General features: G+C 33.2%; 1 protein-coding gene across 11 annotated transcripts in view; it reads left to right on the plus strand.

Moving 5' to 3' along the window:
* Sema3a (semaphorin 3A) overlaps nt 1–15932 on the plus strand; it is a 540175-nt gene that overhangs the window by 450179 nt on the left and 74064 nt on the right. For all 11 annotated transcript variants that reach the window (XM_029567263.1, XM_029567262.1, XM_029567260.1 and 8 more), the window contains one exon: nt 47–166. In XM_029567263.1, coding sequence (XP_029423123.1) covers nt 47–166 — 120 coding nt within the window. The remainder of the gene's footprint in view (nt 1–46; nt 167–15932) is intronic.

Here is a 15932-nt window from a genome sequence, read left to right on the forward strand (position 1 = left end):
ATTCAATTAAATAATATGCATGCGGTTTTATTTTGTCACAACACAGATGGAGAGTTGTACTCTGGAACCGCAGCTGATTTCATGGGACGAGACTTTGCTATCTTCCGAACCCTTGGGCATCACCACCCCATTAGGACAGAACAACATGATTCCAGATGGCTCAATGGTAGGTTGTACATTCAAGAACACAGATTCAGAACGGATCGCCATTAGTGTCAGTGAAGAACTTTCCTTTCATGGGGCATATAGTGACTAGAGCCTAAGTAAGTTGTTAAGTTAATGGTGGTGACCTCACATTTGTGGGTGTGAGAAAATTGGGAAAAGAGAAAGGAGAGATTAAAAACTGAGGAAATATTTGTTTTGTGCCAAATTTGAAGTTTCTCAGGGGTTAGCTATGGAAAGAAAAGAATGTGGGCTGAAGCTCCGGAAGGGAGGCAGTGGAAAAAGATACTGTCTTACAGAGAACCCCACAACAAACAGCGTGGTGTAGGGCATTGTTCCTTCATATCTTTGATTATTGCCTTAAACACTACATCAAGTTCTGACATCCAAAATTGCTTTCCAGTGGTAAGAACATCACATATTACTGTTTACAGTAATATGTATCTCATTTTATAGATGAGTGAATGAAAGCCTACATATTGCCTAACCAGTAGACTGTACAAGAACTAAATTTCTTCTATGGCAATCACTGCTTTAAGTACTTGAACAAGGAGATGCTTTGTGCAAAGTGCTTTCACTTTTACTTTATGGTGTTTAAATACTTTTAACAGTTTATAAAATACACAAAATGTACACACTTAAATAAATACATAGTCTTTGGATTTTTAACTAAATAGTCTTTCTACATCCACTCATATATTTGATTATTTTTGCTTATTGTTTTATACAATATTCAAATATTATAATGATCTTTATAATATTATCACAGTTATTTTTTATGACTTTCTGAAATGTATGTTTCTGCTTCTTTAATATTATGAAAAAGTTTCTAGTTCTTTGTTTCCCATATTTGAGCATTTTCTTAGTTGTATATGCTTTCTTAAAGAATATGAAGACTATGGTCTGCAGTTCACCTGGGTTCATGTAGGATGCTGGGTTATCTTATTCTGAAACAATTTATTTTATTATTTCTATCATTGTTCTAGTATAGAAGATTCACATATCTGTTTATAGATCACAGAGAAACTTCCAGGGACTGTGAATTCTGTGTGACAGCCTTTATTCTGAACCCTTAGTCCATGCTTCAAAGTGACCATTCAGATCACTGAACAAACCTCAGATCACCCAGTCAGCAAACTTTTTATCCTGAAACAATGTTTCTAATTGTACTTTGCATGATAGGAACAAAAACATGGATCCTACCTCACTCATCTGACCCTCAAACATTTATTCCTAATTGCATTGTCATTTTTTTTCAAAAATTATACTATTTAATTTTTTCATTTATTTACATTTATATTTATTTATTCTGGTCTCTTTAATATTTATTTATTTGTTTGTTTATGTAGTGTGTGTGTGTGTGTGTGTGTGTGTGTGTGTGTGTGTATGATTCTATGTGTTTGCATGTGCCATGGCATGTATATCGAGTCTGTGTGCAACTTCAGTGAATCGGCTCTCTCCTTCCACCATTTGTAGGTCCCGGGATCCAACTCTGATCCTCAAGTTTGGTGGATATAGCACTTTTCAGACTGTGACATCTAGTCGGCTCTCTTTCTCTTTCTTGACATTGTTGTCTTCCCCTGACCTGGAGTTTTCCTCCACCATCCCAAGCAAAACTCTTCGTTTATGTCTGTTCAGGTTCATAGCCTGTCTGGTACTCATTTTCCTCAACGTTTTCACCACTCTTAACCACTTTCAACTTACATCTGATACAATAGTCTATCCTGTGACATTCTTCTTCCAAAATTGACCCAATATTTTTCTATAGCTTTTCATCAGTCTCTATATAGTACCTTTCCTAAATGTGTTTACCACAACACATTACAGCATTAACAAGGCAGTTACTTTTTGTGTCCCTTATTTGTTGCTCTCTCAAATTTCCTCTGTATTTGGCTTCAGTTTCTTATTGTTGTTTTAATTCCAGAAAGTGACCACAAATACTCATGACTGAGTACAAACATCATGTTATCAAAGATTAATGGACAAATGTAGACAAATCCCTCCCTATCGGGGATGAAGGAGGTACACTGGTGCCTGGGTGATCCTCTGAGAAGCTGGAAGTCCAAACAAGGAACGGAAGAGATGCTGAGTTAATTTTGTTTTAAGACCTGTATAACACTCCAAAGATCCAGAGTTAAAATTGTAGAAAATCCACTATCAATTATTAATCCTAACATGTGTGTGGAGACAAAATTGGTAGGCAAATCCCTTGTTTAACATTGCTATCTGGTCTGTCCTCAAAAGGAAATATTTGTGTGGGAGGGAAAATGTTTGTTTTTTTGTTCAGCAACAAAGTGGCTTTGATCTGCTGAGAGCTATAAGGGTCCTCCTGCCTTTCACTGTCCACAAGAAACAAAATCTCATTAGAAGATGGAATGACACAAAGGAGAGTTCAGTATCCATTTCATTTTTATGGCCCTAAGGAAAAAGTCATCAAGCTAAATCTGCTTTCATGCTGCAAGCTCACATGTTGACAGCTGAGTCTGAAGAATTTACACTATGGGAAAAACACAGTCATTGTCCGTAGCTCTGTACTTCATCTCTGAAAATGTGTAGTTCTTTTGAGAATTCACTTATCAGTCTCTCAGCACTGAACGTGAGAACTGACTTTTTTCCAAATTAACAGAAAGGTTCCATCTGACAGGGTGCAGAAACCAGACCGCTGTGAGCTAGAGGATGCAGGCGTGTTCTCGGCAGGACCAAGGGACCATGAATCGCAAGCTTTGAGAAATCAGATACCATTTCAGAATAGAATTGGAAACACAATGTTTACACACTCATGCATAAAATAAATGAGTTTTGAAGCAGCAGAATAGACTACACAATATTCAGTTGTGCCAGATCTAATATATTGCCTTGTACGATATTATTTCAGGGGTCTTCAGGGCTATTAAATTAATTTTGGTACATTTTAATTTACATTTCTCAAAGTAATTCATTTCTTTGAAAAAATTAATTGATCTATTTTAGGTGGCATTTAATTTTTGTTCCTGCTAAGGAAAAATTAATGAATACAGTTATCTAGAATTGGATCTTGAAAGACCCTGATATTTAAAAGTGTAATCTTCACTACTTTAATAATTCTTTTTAAAAAAACACTTTTATAAAAGTACCATGGAAATCTTGAGTTCCGTTTGAACAAGAAAGAATGAGAAGGAATTATACATTGTTATTAAGATAAAAAAAATAGATGGGACCTATGGATGTTTTCACAAATTAGTATACAAAAATTATTCCCACTTTTTATATTAAATCCTAATTTAAGTTTGTTAGTATTTAGGACAACATTTGAGTTCAGAAATACGCTGGCATGTGCTTGACATAATGTGTTATACAGCAGTTTTTTTCTTTTCTTGCTATATAAATTCTTCCAGTGTGTTATAGTTTTAACCTTCAATCCTAATTTCAGTTTCTGATAATTTAGAAATTAAGGTTTTTCTTCCATCTATATTTGTGGTTAGAAAACAAGTTTCCATAGCTGTTAGGGTAATAATTTCTTAACATTTATTTGGCTATCTAGTTACTATACTCATTAGCATTTCATTAGAGTAGTTTAACAGTCTACATTAATTTTTCTACTTAATTAAGGCTTCTTCCACATTGGTCATGTCCATGACAAACACTGAAATGCTATATAATTTCAATAAAAAACCCTGAGTTTTAAAATGATGTTTTTCCTGGACTTTGACTCTTACCTGTGAAAGAAGGTATTGACTACTGTAGTTACTATGAAAATAAAGACAACATAACAATATGTAAAAAAGCATGGAGAAGTTCTGAACTTTAGCAAACACTTAAATATTAGCTTTCTGTTTCTGTCTGTCTCTATCTGTCTGTCCCTGTCTCTGTCTCTGTCTCTCTGTCTTTCTCTCTCTCTCTCTCTCTCGGTGTGTGTGTGTGTGTGTGTGTGTGTGTGTGTGTGTTTGTCCATGTCTGTGTCATTTAGCCCATTCCCTTCGGGTGGAGCATGCTAGAAAAGCTTGTGGGACTCACTCTGTGAGTGATTACATTGGAGTCAGGGTGAAAGGGCAACCTGAGCTGGGTTTAATACATGAAACCACATGGATCCTTGAGAAAGCAAAGGCCCAATGAACACAAACAGACCTAATTACATGCCTGAAGTGTGAGGCTGTCCCATTCATTTCAAGAAGACCTGTTTTCTTTTAGTGGAATTTCCTAAAAGGATCATGCCTGTGGATAGACCAACCCATTTGTTTTTTTTTTGTTTTGTTTTGGTTTTTTTTTGTTTTTTTTTTGTTTTTTTTTTCTTTTTCTGTAATTGAAATGGTATGCAAGTCATCATTCCACTTCCTCACTTTTAACAGTCACACCAGGATGGTGTACCCTCATTGGAATCAGCATAACTTCCTCTGTGGTTATGTACTAGGATATTATACACTCTCTTCAGATGCAAATTTCTCCACAAGATGCATTTTTAGAAAAAGAAAACCAAGAAACAAGACTTCAAATAAACTGCAAGAACACGCATTAATATTGGAACCAGATACCCAATCTTGAATAACTTGTAAAACTCTTTAATAAACCATTTTAATTCTAGTATGTTTAAAGACATAAATCATGTCAGATTATCCAACTGCATTTTTCTTAAGTAAGTAAAATGAATTACTTGTTTTGCACAGTGCCAGACTTCTTCATGATGTCATTTTCATCATTTCAGTGGCTGAAATAAATGAGTAATATTTTGCTGACCTTTGGAAAAAGGCCCTGTGTAAACTGTTACTTGATATTAGCAGATGAGTCTCCAGAAGTTGTGTGCTCATTCAGTTAAAGCAGCAGAGACAGCAGTAGACCACTCAAACCTATCATTGCGGCAGCAAGCATTCATCCTTCTAAACTTTCCAGTTACATCTTCAGTACATTCCCTACGTATTTTTAGTTGGCAATGCATGGGAACCAGTGTGCAGAATCAAAGTAATTAAAATGAACGTTTTCTCTGAAATTATTATAAAACTTGAATAAATACTCTTATCTGTGCCTATACATAGCTTCATAGTTAATTATTTAGTGTTTTCTCGTGAATGCATTACAAGGAAAATATGTAATGAAGCACACATAATCACAAAAGTATAACCTTCCCAATAAATAAATGTATGCCGTTAAATTATTAAATTATGAAAAGTTAATAAAACCACTAAATATGCTTTTATCTTAAAGAACTAAATGTTAGCTTAGTCGAAGGCTATCATCACTTTAAACCAGTTTTGTTTGAAGAAACAAATAAAGGTGAATAAATCTTTGGAGTAAAATCTGACTCATGAATGTCAATAAACTTGAAAGTTTACTTTTTCCAAAACTTTGCAAAACGTTCCTGGATATAAATATTGAGATATATTTTATTAATATTTTAAATGTTAAGGAAAAATGCTGTCCTCAGTTTTGATATATTAGCTCCAACTTTTGAATTAGTTATTAAAGAATTAAAAGTGATGAAAACAGAAAAATAGTATAAACAGTATTATGTTTACTTGAGATAGACTCAATTTTCAATTAAAATTGTACAAAACAAGATGTGAACACAGCTTGGAAAATTCTTTAAGGGCCACGTCCTTTTTCCTCTTGTTTTTCTCTCTTGTCTCGCCATCAGTTTAATGAATACAGCTCCTGTCTATACCAATTTCCTTTTCTAGAGTCACTGCATTCAAAGTGCGGTGGGTCTCAATAGGGATTTACTGCTGACGGGGTAATCTGGGTCCTGTGTGCATGGGCATCAAGCAAGAGATTTACCCAGAGAAGTGGATACCATGACAATGAGTGTAACCATGGTATGACCGGGCTCCCTGACATGGCTCTCAAAAGCTTTCCCTCTGTGAAAACAGAAGCCTGTTTGCAAATTAATTAGTTTCTGGCGGCAGCTTGATCGTTGACCCAGAGTTTGTAGAGTGGAAAAACAATCAGATTAGTGTGCTCAGGGTAAAAGACCAGCGCGCACTTGCGTGTGGCTTGCTCAGCTATTGAAGTTGTGAATGGAGTGAAACAAATTCCATTCTGAGAAGGCTCTACAGAGGTTAAGTATGATGAGCCTGGAGATCTCCACCAGCAGGGGCTGAGGAATTAACGGATTTTAAGCAGATAAACTAAATGGGGGGAATTGATGCCATTGAATTTTAATAGCATGTACAGTTTCGTTTAAAAAAAAGCCACTTGTTACATTCTAATTGCTGTGAGTGTGAGGAATAGTTTTACAATATTACTAAATACTCTATGTAGGTGTGACATTAATGGTTTAAAAATAAATTTCTGAAATTTCAAAGTGGAAGATACTAAAGTCAAATAACTATGACAATATCTAATTGAAAAAAATAGCTATAAAGTAACCTAGTTTTACAGGTTGATAAAATGTATATATTCACCCTATTACTACAAAAAATGAGATGGCGTAAAACATTAATCCTGAGTCAAAACAGATGTTGACTCATAAGAAATTGATTTTATTTTTTTCTGTACATTTCAATCTAGACAATTATACGAAAAATAAGGTAGAACTAAAATAAAGAGTTCTGGATGAAATATTAGATGATTGAATTCTATTTCAATAAAAAAATGATTGCTTATTTTTATAATTTACCTAACATTTTAAGCCATGTATTATTTCCTTTTTATAAACAAACCACAGTAATCTCTCTAAAGGCAGCACTGATAATTGCCCCAATGCTTTCCTTTTCAAAAATTCATTTATAGCTCTCAATGTCAAAGCACACTGAATCCAGTTTTTCCTTGTGCCAAGTGTTTTATCATATAACCCTAGTGGCCTCTCCAATGTTAAACGTTATCATAACTGACTCGTATAGAGCGAATGGTCCTCAAATTTGCTATTTTCCTATTTTTAGCTTACGATCTTCCCAATAGATTTTAAATATTCCCACTTGTGACCCCCAGGAGCACATAGAAGCCTGTTTGTATTTATCACAGGCCCTAATACACAGATGTATACACCAGGATGCATGAAAAAAGAACCTCCCTAATGAATCTGCCTCACAAGCCCTGGAGGTAAAGGGCTTCAGTGTGTATTTCAATTCCTTGAATTCCATATGTGAATATGGGAAGAATTTACTCTTTCTGCCATTTATGTCTAACTTATAAAAAAAATGGTTTAGCAATATTCATAATGTTCTCTGTGTTTGAGTGAAACAACCTAATCGGGTATATAGAACAGAGATTGGTCACATGGAAAGTGCTGCAGGTGACTTTGCTGCTGCTGCTACCGAGGTATCTGTCTCTCACAGTATCCAAGGGGCTCTCAAGTTATCATTGCTTTTCCTAATCTCTATATGTTTTGTTTCTTTGATAACTACTTTTGCTATAATTAGGCACTTAGTATTTTAAGAGGTTATGATTATTTAGCTTTAATTACAAAATCATATTGTGTTTACCAAAATGATCAGATAAAATAAAAGAAGGATAACCAAGGCTAAACTTCAAGAAAATGTGTTTTTGAGTTAACTTAGTTTCAGTGTGTACAATACTTACCACTTACCTAAACTATTAAGTTCATTCTCTTTTAAATTTTGTCTAATATAACAATTAACAAGATGTTGACTGCATGTGTACTTAGGAAAATCATCTTTCTTGCTATCATATAGTTTAACTTTTAAATTTATCAAAAAGAGATATTCATAAGCCTTGGGGAGGTCTGAGGTATAAGGAGTGTCTTCACTTGTGCTGTCTGGTTTGAGCTCAAGCTGAGCGAGTCAGACAGTTGACATTAACTGAGCACACATACCCCTTCCTATTTAAAACAACCAAACATAATGTTTCTTCCTCATGTTATAAGAACTGTGTATGTGTTAATTTAAGTAACACATTTGGAAAAATGGTCACAGTCACTGAACACAAATAACAATAAAAGAATAATTACTGTTAGCTGGGTTTGTAAGGTTTCATGCAACTTCAGATTGGGCAATACAAAAGGCTAAATATCAAACTACTTAATGCAAGCTTTCTTCTGAGCAGCCACATATTTCAAGGAATGCAGTGAAAGTGAGATATGGATGAACAAGAATGAACAAACTAAGTAACCTATGCATTTCCCTTAGGCTGAGTCTATTAAATTTATTTCTAAATGATGCCCACTCATTCTAATGAAAATAAATCTACTACCCCTTACCTTCCAAAAAAAGGAGTTTACTAAGGTTAGTGGCATAATTTTTTTCTTTTACATATGACACAAAAATGGTGAAAATGTTCTAACCTTCATATGTCAACAAAATACAACTTATAAAATACACTCCAAGTAAAAGATCTTTAAATTGTTTTCCTATTAATGCTAGTAAGGAATATTTATGGATGTTTCACTTTCCTAAAAGGAATATTTTAAGGTAGAAATTATTGCATAACCATGGAAGAAATTAGACAAGAGAAAAATCAAAGACATTTTGCTTCCTTACTCTAAGCAATGTACTGTTTATCCTGTGACAAATTTTTTACATATATTTTGCATTAAATGACATAAATTTTGTATTGTTTAAAAACATTGAAAAAATGATATCCCTTAAAAATGAATTGCAATTTATTTTTGTAATTTTATAAATTCAGTGGGTTTACTGTTCTTCATTAGAAACGCCATCTTGATTACTTTGATTGATCATTTGCTAAATAACTATTTTTGAATTTATTGTAGGCTGGCAGCATAAGGGACCCATCAAAAAATGTGTCTCTTCAATGTTTTAAATTTATCTACATTCATGTAAAGCCAAACGCTCTCTTCTGCTCATTTAATTACAAATTTTCAAAGATTCTAGGGTTTCCATATCAAAGAGAGATATTCCATTTACATAGCTGTAAAATTCTAACAAGAATATAAACAGGAAATTTGTGACAGTGAGTTTAATTTTCCTTTGGGGAACCCCACAACCTTTTGAACTTTCCAGAAAGTAGGACTTAAATTACAAGGTTGTGTTTTGTGCTTATGCTTTGTGCTTTGACCCATTTATTGATCAGTGAACTGTAGTCTTGATGACCCTAGAAGTTAAGGAGTGTCAAGGTTGGCATCAAACTGACATCTGTCTTTTTATTGCTTAACATCTGTAGAACTAATGCTTTGGCATCAAATGTGTTTTCTAAGCATATTAAGAAAAAAATGAACAAGCTATGTCTATCTACTGAAAGAGGAGATAAAACCTTATAAGTTAAAACAAAAATATGTGAATTCTGCTCTGTCTGAAATTAATATTGCAATATTTGATTGCTTTCTTAATATTTGCTGATTTCTTTTCCATCTTTATACATTTTCTTAGATACAAATTATCCTATTTTTCCCTCATTTCCTCAAAAGACAGGAATTGTCTTTAAAATTCTTTAATACGTTTACTTAACAGTTTCCATTTTCATTTCTCTTGCACCTGTCAAGCACTGTATTCTGACTTCTGCTCCTTCAGTCCCCATCTAACTGTTTCAGTATTACAGAGGATTAGTTAACTCAAAATCCATTTTAAGCTTTTACCGCTTTATCTTATTCTCTCCTTTTATATAAGCTTACACTTAAAGGTCACCTTTTCTAAAAGATCTTATGATCTACATTCTTAAATTCCCCACTGAAACCATCATTGTCTAATCACCTGTTTTCTTTACAGGTGATTAGACAATTAATTCTATTATTTCTATTAATAGCTGAAATATTATGATTTTTGTTGTCTCTCCCACTATCCCAATACTGTGACAGCTACTGTCACTGTATGTAGAGCAAGTGTTTTTACATAGAAGTTGCTTAATATTGTTTGTTAAATAAGTGATTGCCACTTGTTTTTACTATGTAAAGGCTCATCCTTACTCAGTTTCTTTTTGTATACTTGAATTTTTGTGATTTTCATACAAGAAAATTTTCTGGTATTTAGATCTTCTTTCCATCCCAAACTCTCTCAATTGCTGCCTACCTAATTTAATGTAATATAGATAATGCAATCTATAGAGTCTAGTTTGTGTCCCCAAATATCCACCCACTGGAGCCTGGTTAACTTATCAAGAGGTACATGCTTGAAAGAGACTGTCTCTACCCTTCCCAGCAGTGATCTATTCCCCCAATTTCCTTAGGTTATGTTGAAGCTTCTTACTCCCTTCTTCAGGTCTATGCTAGTAATTTTCTGAGAGTAAGGACTTCTTATGGAACTGGATGATATACCTCAAAAGATGGTTTTTCTAGGGCAAGGCTACCCGTGTGTTTTGGACTCCCTTCTGTATGAATTATGGCATTTGCCCTTCTGCCTGTCTGCCATGTTATGATGTGACACATGGCCCCCAGAGACCACAAGAAGATATCAGGATTATTCTCTTTTGCTATCCAGCTCCCAAAAGTATAAGCCAAATAATTTCTATTCTTTTAATTATTGTATATACTATATGTTTTGAAAATTAAAAATACATATATTCTGGATATTTTAAAATACAGTGATTATCACAAATGTCACTCACTTTGGATAAATTATAGAGAAAAGTGGCTATGATATTATTTTAATTTTATGTGTATGAGTATATTGCCTGCATGTACATGAGTGCACCCGTGTCATGCAATGCTGTGGAGGTCAGAAGAGGGCTTCGAATTCCCCTGGACCTGGAGATAAGGACGGTTTGTAGCCACCATGTGGGTGCTGGGAATCAAACCCGGGTCCTCAGCAAGAGCAGCCAGTGCTCTTAACCGCTGAGCCATCTCTCCAGACCCAGCTATACAACTTTTAAATTTAAACGATATTTTATTTATTATTTCTATTTTTGTGTGTATGAATGTGTTTCCTGCATGTGTGTAAATGCACCACCTGTGTCATGCAGTTCCTGTGTATTTCAGAAGAGGTTGTCCAATCCCATGGAACTGGAGTGATGGGTAGTTGTTAGCTGCCATGTGGGTGCTGGAAATCAAACTCATGTCATCTGCAAGAACAGCCAGTGCTCTTAACTCTTGAGCCATCTCTCTAGCCCACCCATGCCCAGCTCACCTATCAAATATTTTTAATTGCAGAGAAATCAATACACTAGTAAAATAACTTGTTCAGAGGAAGTTCAATGTGCATTTTTCCTATTGTTTTATTACTTTTCGTTTCTTTTTAAAAATCAAAGAATAAAATAGCATACTTTTATGAATTGTATAAAGATAAATACAGGAACATTGATTAAACAATCAACGTCCAAATGAAGAAAGTATAATGTGATCACTAATAAGTCATAAAGACTGAGAATTTTCTATTTCTTTCATACCTGTATTTATTTCTTTCCTTGTTCGTAGTATCATAACAGACATTGCATAGAAAGCAATTGGCAGTATTATCTGGGGTGAGGAATATAGCAACAAGAAACCCTGGAAACAAGTTCAGATTTTTAGCAGGTTCACCTCTAAACGCTGTGTGATATAGGTGTCACTTGGTAATGACAGTGCAGACAGGACATCAAAGAGAAAATTAGACCTGTGGTGGAAATTTGACAAATTTCTACCCCAGTTGTCCTTGTTATGGTTGATTTTATCATCTTGATTCATATGAATGTGCTGCCTCTCCATTTATTAGTACATTTTCTTCTTATAACACATTTTTACTTGTAAGATGTTATTAGCTCATTACTAAAGGATATTATGACTACAAAGAAAACTTCCAATAACTATTTTATTTTTTCCAGTGTTGCAATTGAACACAGGGTCTTGTTTATGCTACACAAGCACAAAAGTGAGATTGATCTTTAGAAAGAATGAAGAATGTGGGAAAATTGTAAATATAGTTTTTTCTATTTAATAGATGTTTGATAATTGATGTCCTGCACTGTTCTCTGTCAATTAGGTCTCTGTGTTCTCTGAGCTTTAAATACACGCATAAAACAATAATGAGAAAGTCATTAATCCCATTCTTTGCTATTGACAGCATTATTTCTAAGTATATGTTTCTTTTTATTGTAAGTTTTAACTTTTAGTTGCTTGTTTAAATTAGTGGTTGAAAGAGACTTTAAAAATGTGTACTGAATAGGTTTCTTATAACTTTTACCATCATAATGCACTAAACAATTTTTACTATGAAATTCCTACATATCAAGTTGTGGTTTCTTCCATTAAATTGTTACCTACCAGAGATTATAAGTAGTTTCTATCATTAAAGAAACAAAAATATAGTCATTTTCAAATATCTGCCTCCTTCTTAAGTAAATCTACATCTTGCATTTGTTGCTATTTTAACTGTCTTTCAATTTTCATATACTCTATAAGAATTTACCATAGGGTCTGTAGCATCTTAGAGAATATTTCTTTCTTAAAGTAGGGAATTTTACTTTTCTTTGCTTCTTTAACTAATATTTGTATTGCATTTCTTCTCCTTTGTCTATGAAATGTATTATAATTAATATAACATAGCATAAACCTCAGTAGAGTATTGCTCAGAAATAATTCTAAATTTTTTCATTAGTTTTTCACAGAACAATGTAAAAAGAGATTTACTAGAAAGTAAACTGAGCTTAAATTTAATGTATATTAAAGATATTAAGCCTTATTTCTAAATATCATTAAAACAAAATAAGAGAAACTTGAATTTGCTCAAAACAAAGTTGGGAGGAATCAGTTAAGTTTAGAAAACAGATTTTTTATTAGTGAGGATGAGGCATCTTTGGAAACAAGTCTCTATTACTAATCAAAACAAAGAAAAGGAAACACAGTTGGTAGGATATTTTCATTGATAAAAAATAAATTAGAGGCATCAGTGTCGATTTTAAATTGGATCCATCATTTTGTACATTTTTTTTTTATTTTCTGTCATCATACTGTATATTTGAACATTTTAATAATTAAATACAGTAAAGTTTTTCCTAGTAGACAAATCACGGTTTTATTGAATAATGCCAGATGATTTTTCATAATGTATGTATGGGCTTCATATCCTTATTCTTAGTAGAAAATTGTATCTGTCTCTCAGAATATGTGATTTTTCTCAGCATATAAAGTTTAAGAACTGATAGCTTATTAGTATTCTTTATATATTTTTAGTAGTTTATTGAGCTTTGTGCATGAAAACAGTGATTCTTAATAAATTGATCCTTGGTAAAATAACTGAAATACTGAACAATAGAAATCCTTAAAAGAATTCCATCTTCACTGATCTTTCTTTGAGATCCCACTCTCCTCCCAAAGCTTTACAAGATAAAATCTACAGGTAATAAAAATAAAGTAAGTTTTAAGACATTAGTAGTGATCTGCTACTGAGTGGCAACTAAGAGTAAACTGTGGCTACTCTCTTCCTACCATGTTCATGCTAGTGTTTAAAATTGTACATTTCTGCTATTTTCAAAAATACTATATTTAGGAAATATTCAGTAAGTTGCATACAGATATTTGGAATATAAAGATATAAGATAAAGTAACATTACATTTGAAAAAAAGCAAAATTTTGCTAATTTTAAAGATTCTATCCTAAAATAGGCACAAAATGAAGAAGTGTATTATTTGTGTGTATCTTAAATTACTGAAAGCTCAGCTTGTAAAAACCATTGCTGCTAAATATATGCCCCTTGGACTAATTAGCAACATGTGTCTCCTGGGGAATTTGTTCAAAATAGAGAATTTCAGGGACAACTCAGAACACATACTTTATCAAGATCCTGCACCAAACATTACAAAGGACTGAACCAAATTATTAAGCTATGTTACATTATTCATTATTAAAGAGGAGATATTCAATTTTTGATTTTCATTTTTATCATCCAAGATTGTGGTAGGGTTAAAGAAGAGATAATTGTATAGACACAGTGTGCTCATAATGTGACCTAATTCAAATTCCACAATTGTAATATTGGCCTCTTTCAGTAAGTGAATTTACTCTTTTAATTTAAGGAAATATAAACACAAGATAAACACATCATTTGACAAGGAGACTTGATTTTCTGGCAATAATCACCAAAGACCCATACTGGATGAATCATTCCACTGAGACCATATTTGATTAAAATATCCCCAAATACTTTTATGATACCCTGCATCTTCCACAAAAATCTGCTATCAGATTAGATGAATTAACTGTCTTGCATCAGAATTAGCCCAGGATTTATATTTTGTCTTAAATAATAAATTGAGTGATAAAACTATAATATAATATATAAAACATAATAACTATTCCCTTTGAATTTCATTTTCTACAAGTTTTCAGCAAAAATAAAAATACTAGGCAATGTTTTGATATAAAGATTAGAATAAAGCATGAATATAAAGCCATAAATTATACATTTTAGGCTACAACTTTAAATTTTTATGCTGCAATCTTAATTTCAAATTATACTTGTGTAGTGATTTTAAATGTCTACATGTAAAAAATGGCATGTGCTATGCAAAAATAAACATTTACAAATTTGAGAAATATAACTAACATTTGTCTATTTAATTTATATAGGTAAGGTACTAAAATATATTTTAAAAATTATTTTCAATCATTAAGAAAAATACAAAAAAGATACGAGTACCCAAAAATATGCAATGTCTGAAGAGGGGGCGAAAGGATTGTAAGAGCCAGGGAGGAAATGCATGACCACAGGAAAATATTCCTACAGGGTCCTGGGACTCTTCTCATAGAAGCCTACAGCAATGGTATCAGCACACACAAGACCCATGCAAACTTAAGCAACCCATGCAGACTTAAGCAACAGTTCATTTCCCAGCCCAGAACTGTAGAAATGAACAACAGGCCCCAATCGTAGTCAACAATAATTGGAAGCCGATTACTGCTAGGTAAAAATGAGCTGATCTTCTTAAAAAGAGAGAGTCTAGATAAACTGACTAGATCCCAGTGGATGAACTTGCACTGAGGACTATCTGGGTGCACTAACTTTACATGATAGGCCTTAACACAAATGATAGAAGGTATGAATAAACTCCAGTGGGGGAGGGGGGTGGAGCTATGGGAGGGTACCAAAAGGGAAGGCGGCATAAGGATGATTTTCTATATGAAATACACAAAAATTCAACAAATTTTTTTAAAGTATGCAGTGTGAAACTAATTTTTTTTCTTACAGGAAAATGAACTATCTCAGATTAAACAAAGTATGAAATGATTGTTTTCTACAAAATCAAGTTACTTCAAAAATTGTGTTACAAGTGATCTGTTTTTTTGTCTTGAGCTTCCTTCCCCATGTAATTAGACATTTTCAAGAATCAAAACAATTATTATCTCTCAAGAATAAAAGCCATACAAACTGCTAATTACATTGCAGTTAAACATATTTTCTACTTTGAAAAGATTCTGTATTTTTGTTATTGTTGAGAACATTTTCCGACCAGAAAATAATAGAAGTACTGACTATCTCTGGTGGTGTAATCAGAATTAAGTTCTGTCTCTGAAAAGATTCATGCTGTTAAAAAGTTGCTATGGTATGTGTCAAATACATCTTGAGCTAAATCTTTCCTGGTCTCTGAATCACCATTTCATTTTCAGAAGCAAGCCATATTCTCTGGTGGGTGTCTCCTTCTTAATAGAGGCCTGGTCTTTGACAACCAGGAAGCCAAGCTCCCTGCCAGTATCATAGAATTTAATGAACACTGAGACCATTAACATCCTGGGGATGGGTGGACATCAAAAATACAGCTTCTTTTGCACTCATAAAATTGTCTTTATATTTTCAGCGAATAAAATATTTTATGTGATCAAGTATTCAGAAATATTTCAGCCAATTTGTATTAGAGTTGTGTGCATAATAGTCTTCATGAATAATACTCTTAATGAAATAAAAAAATACTAGTTTTGCCACAGGACATTTTTCAGAGAAAAATTCTGAGTAGAAATTGAATATAAACCTATATTTTAAGA

Source organism: Nannospalax galili, unplaced genomic scaffold (assembly GCF_000622305.1).
Source record: "Nannospalax galili isolate Female #2095 unplaced genomic scaffold, S.galili_v1.0 scaffold639, whole genome shotgun sequence".
In the NCBI taxonomy this organism is placed as follows: domain Eukaryota; kingdom Metazoa; phylum Chordata; class Mammalia; order Rodentia; family Spalacidae; genus Nannospalax; species Nannospalax galili.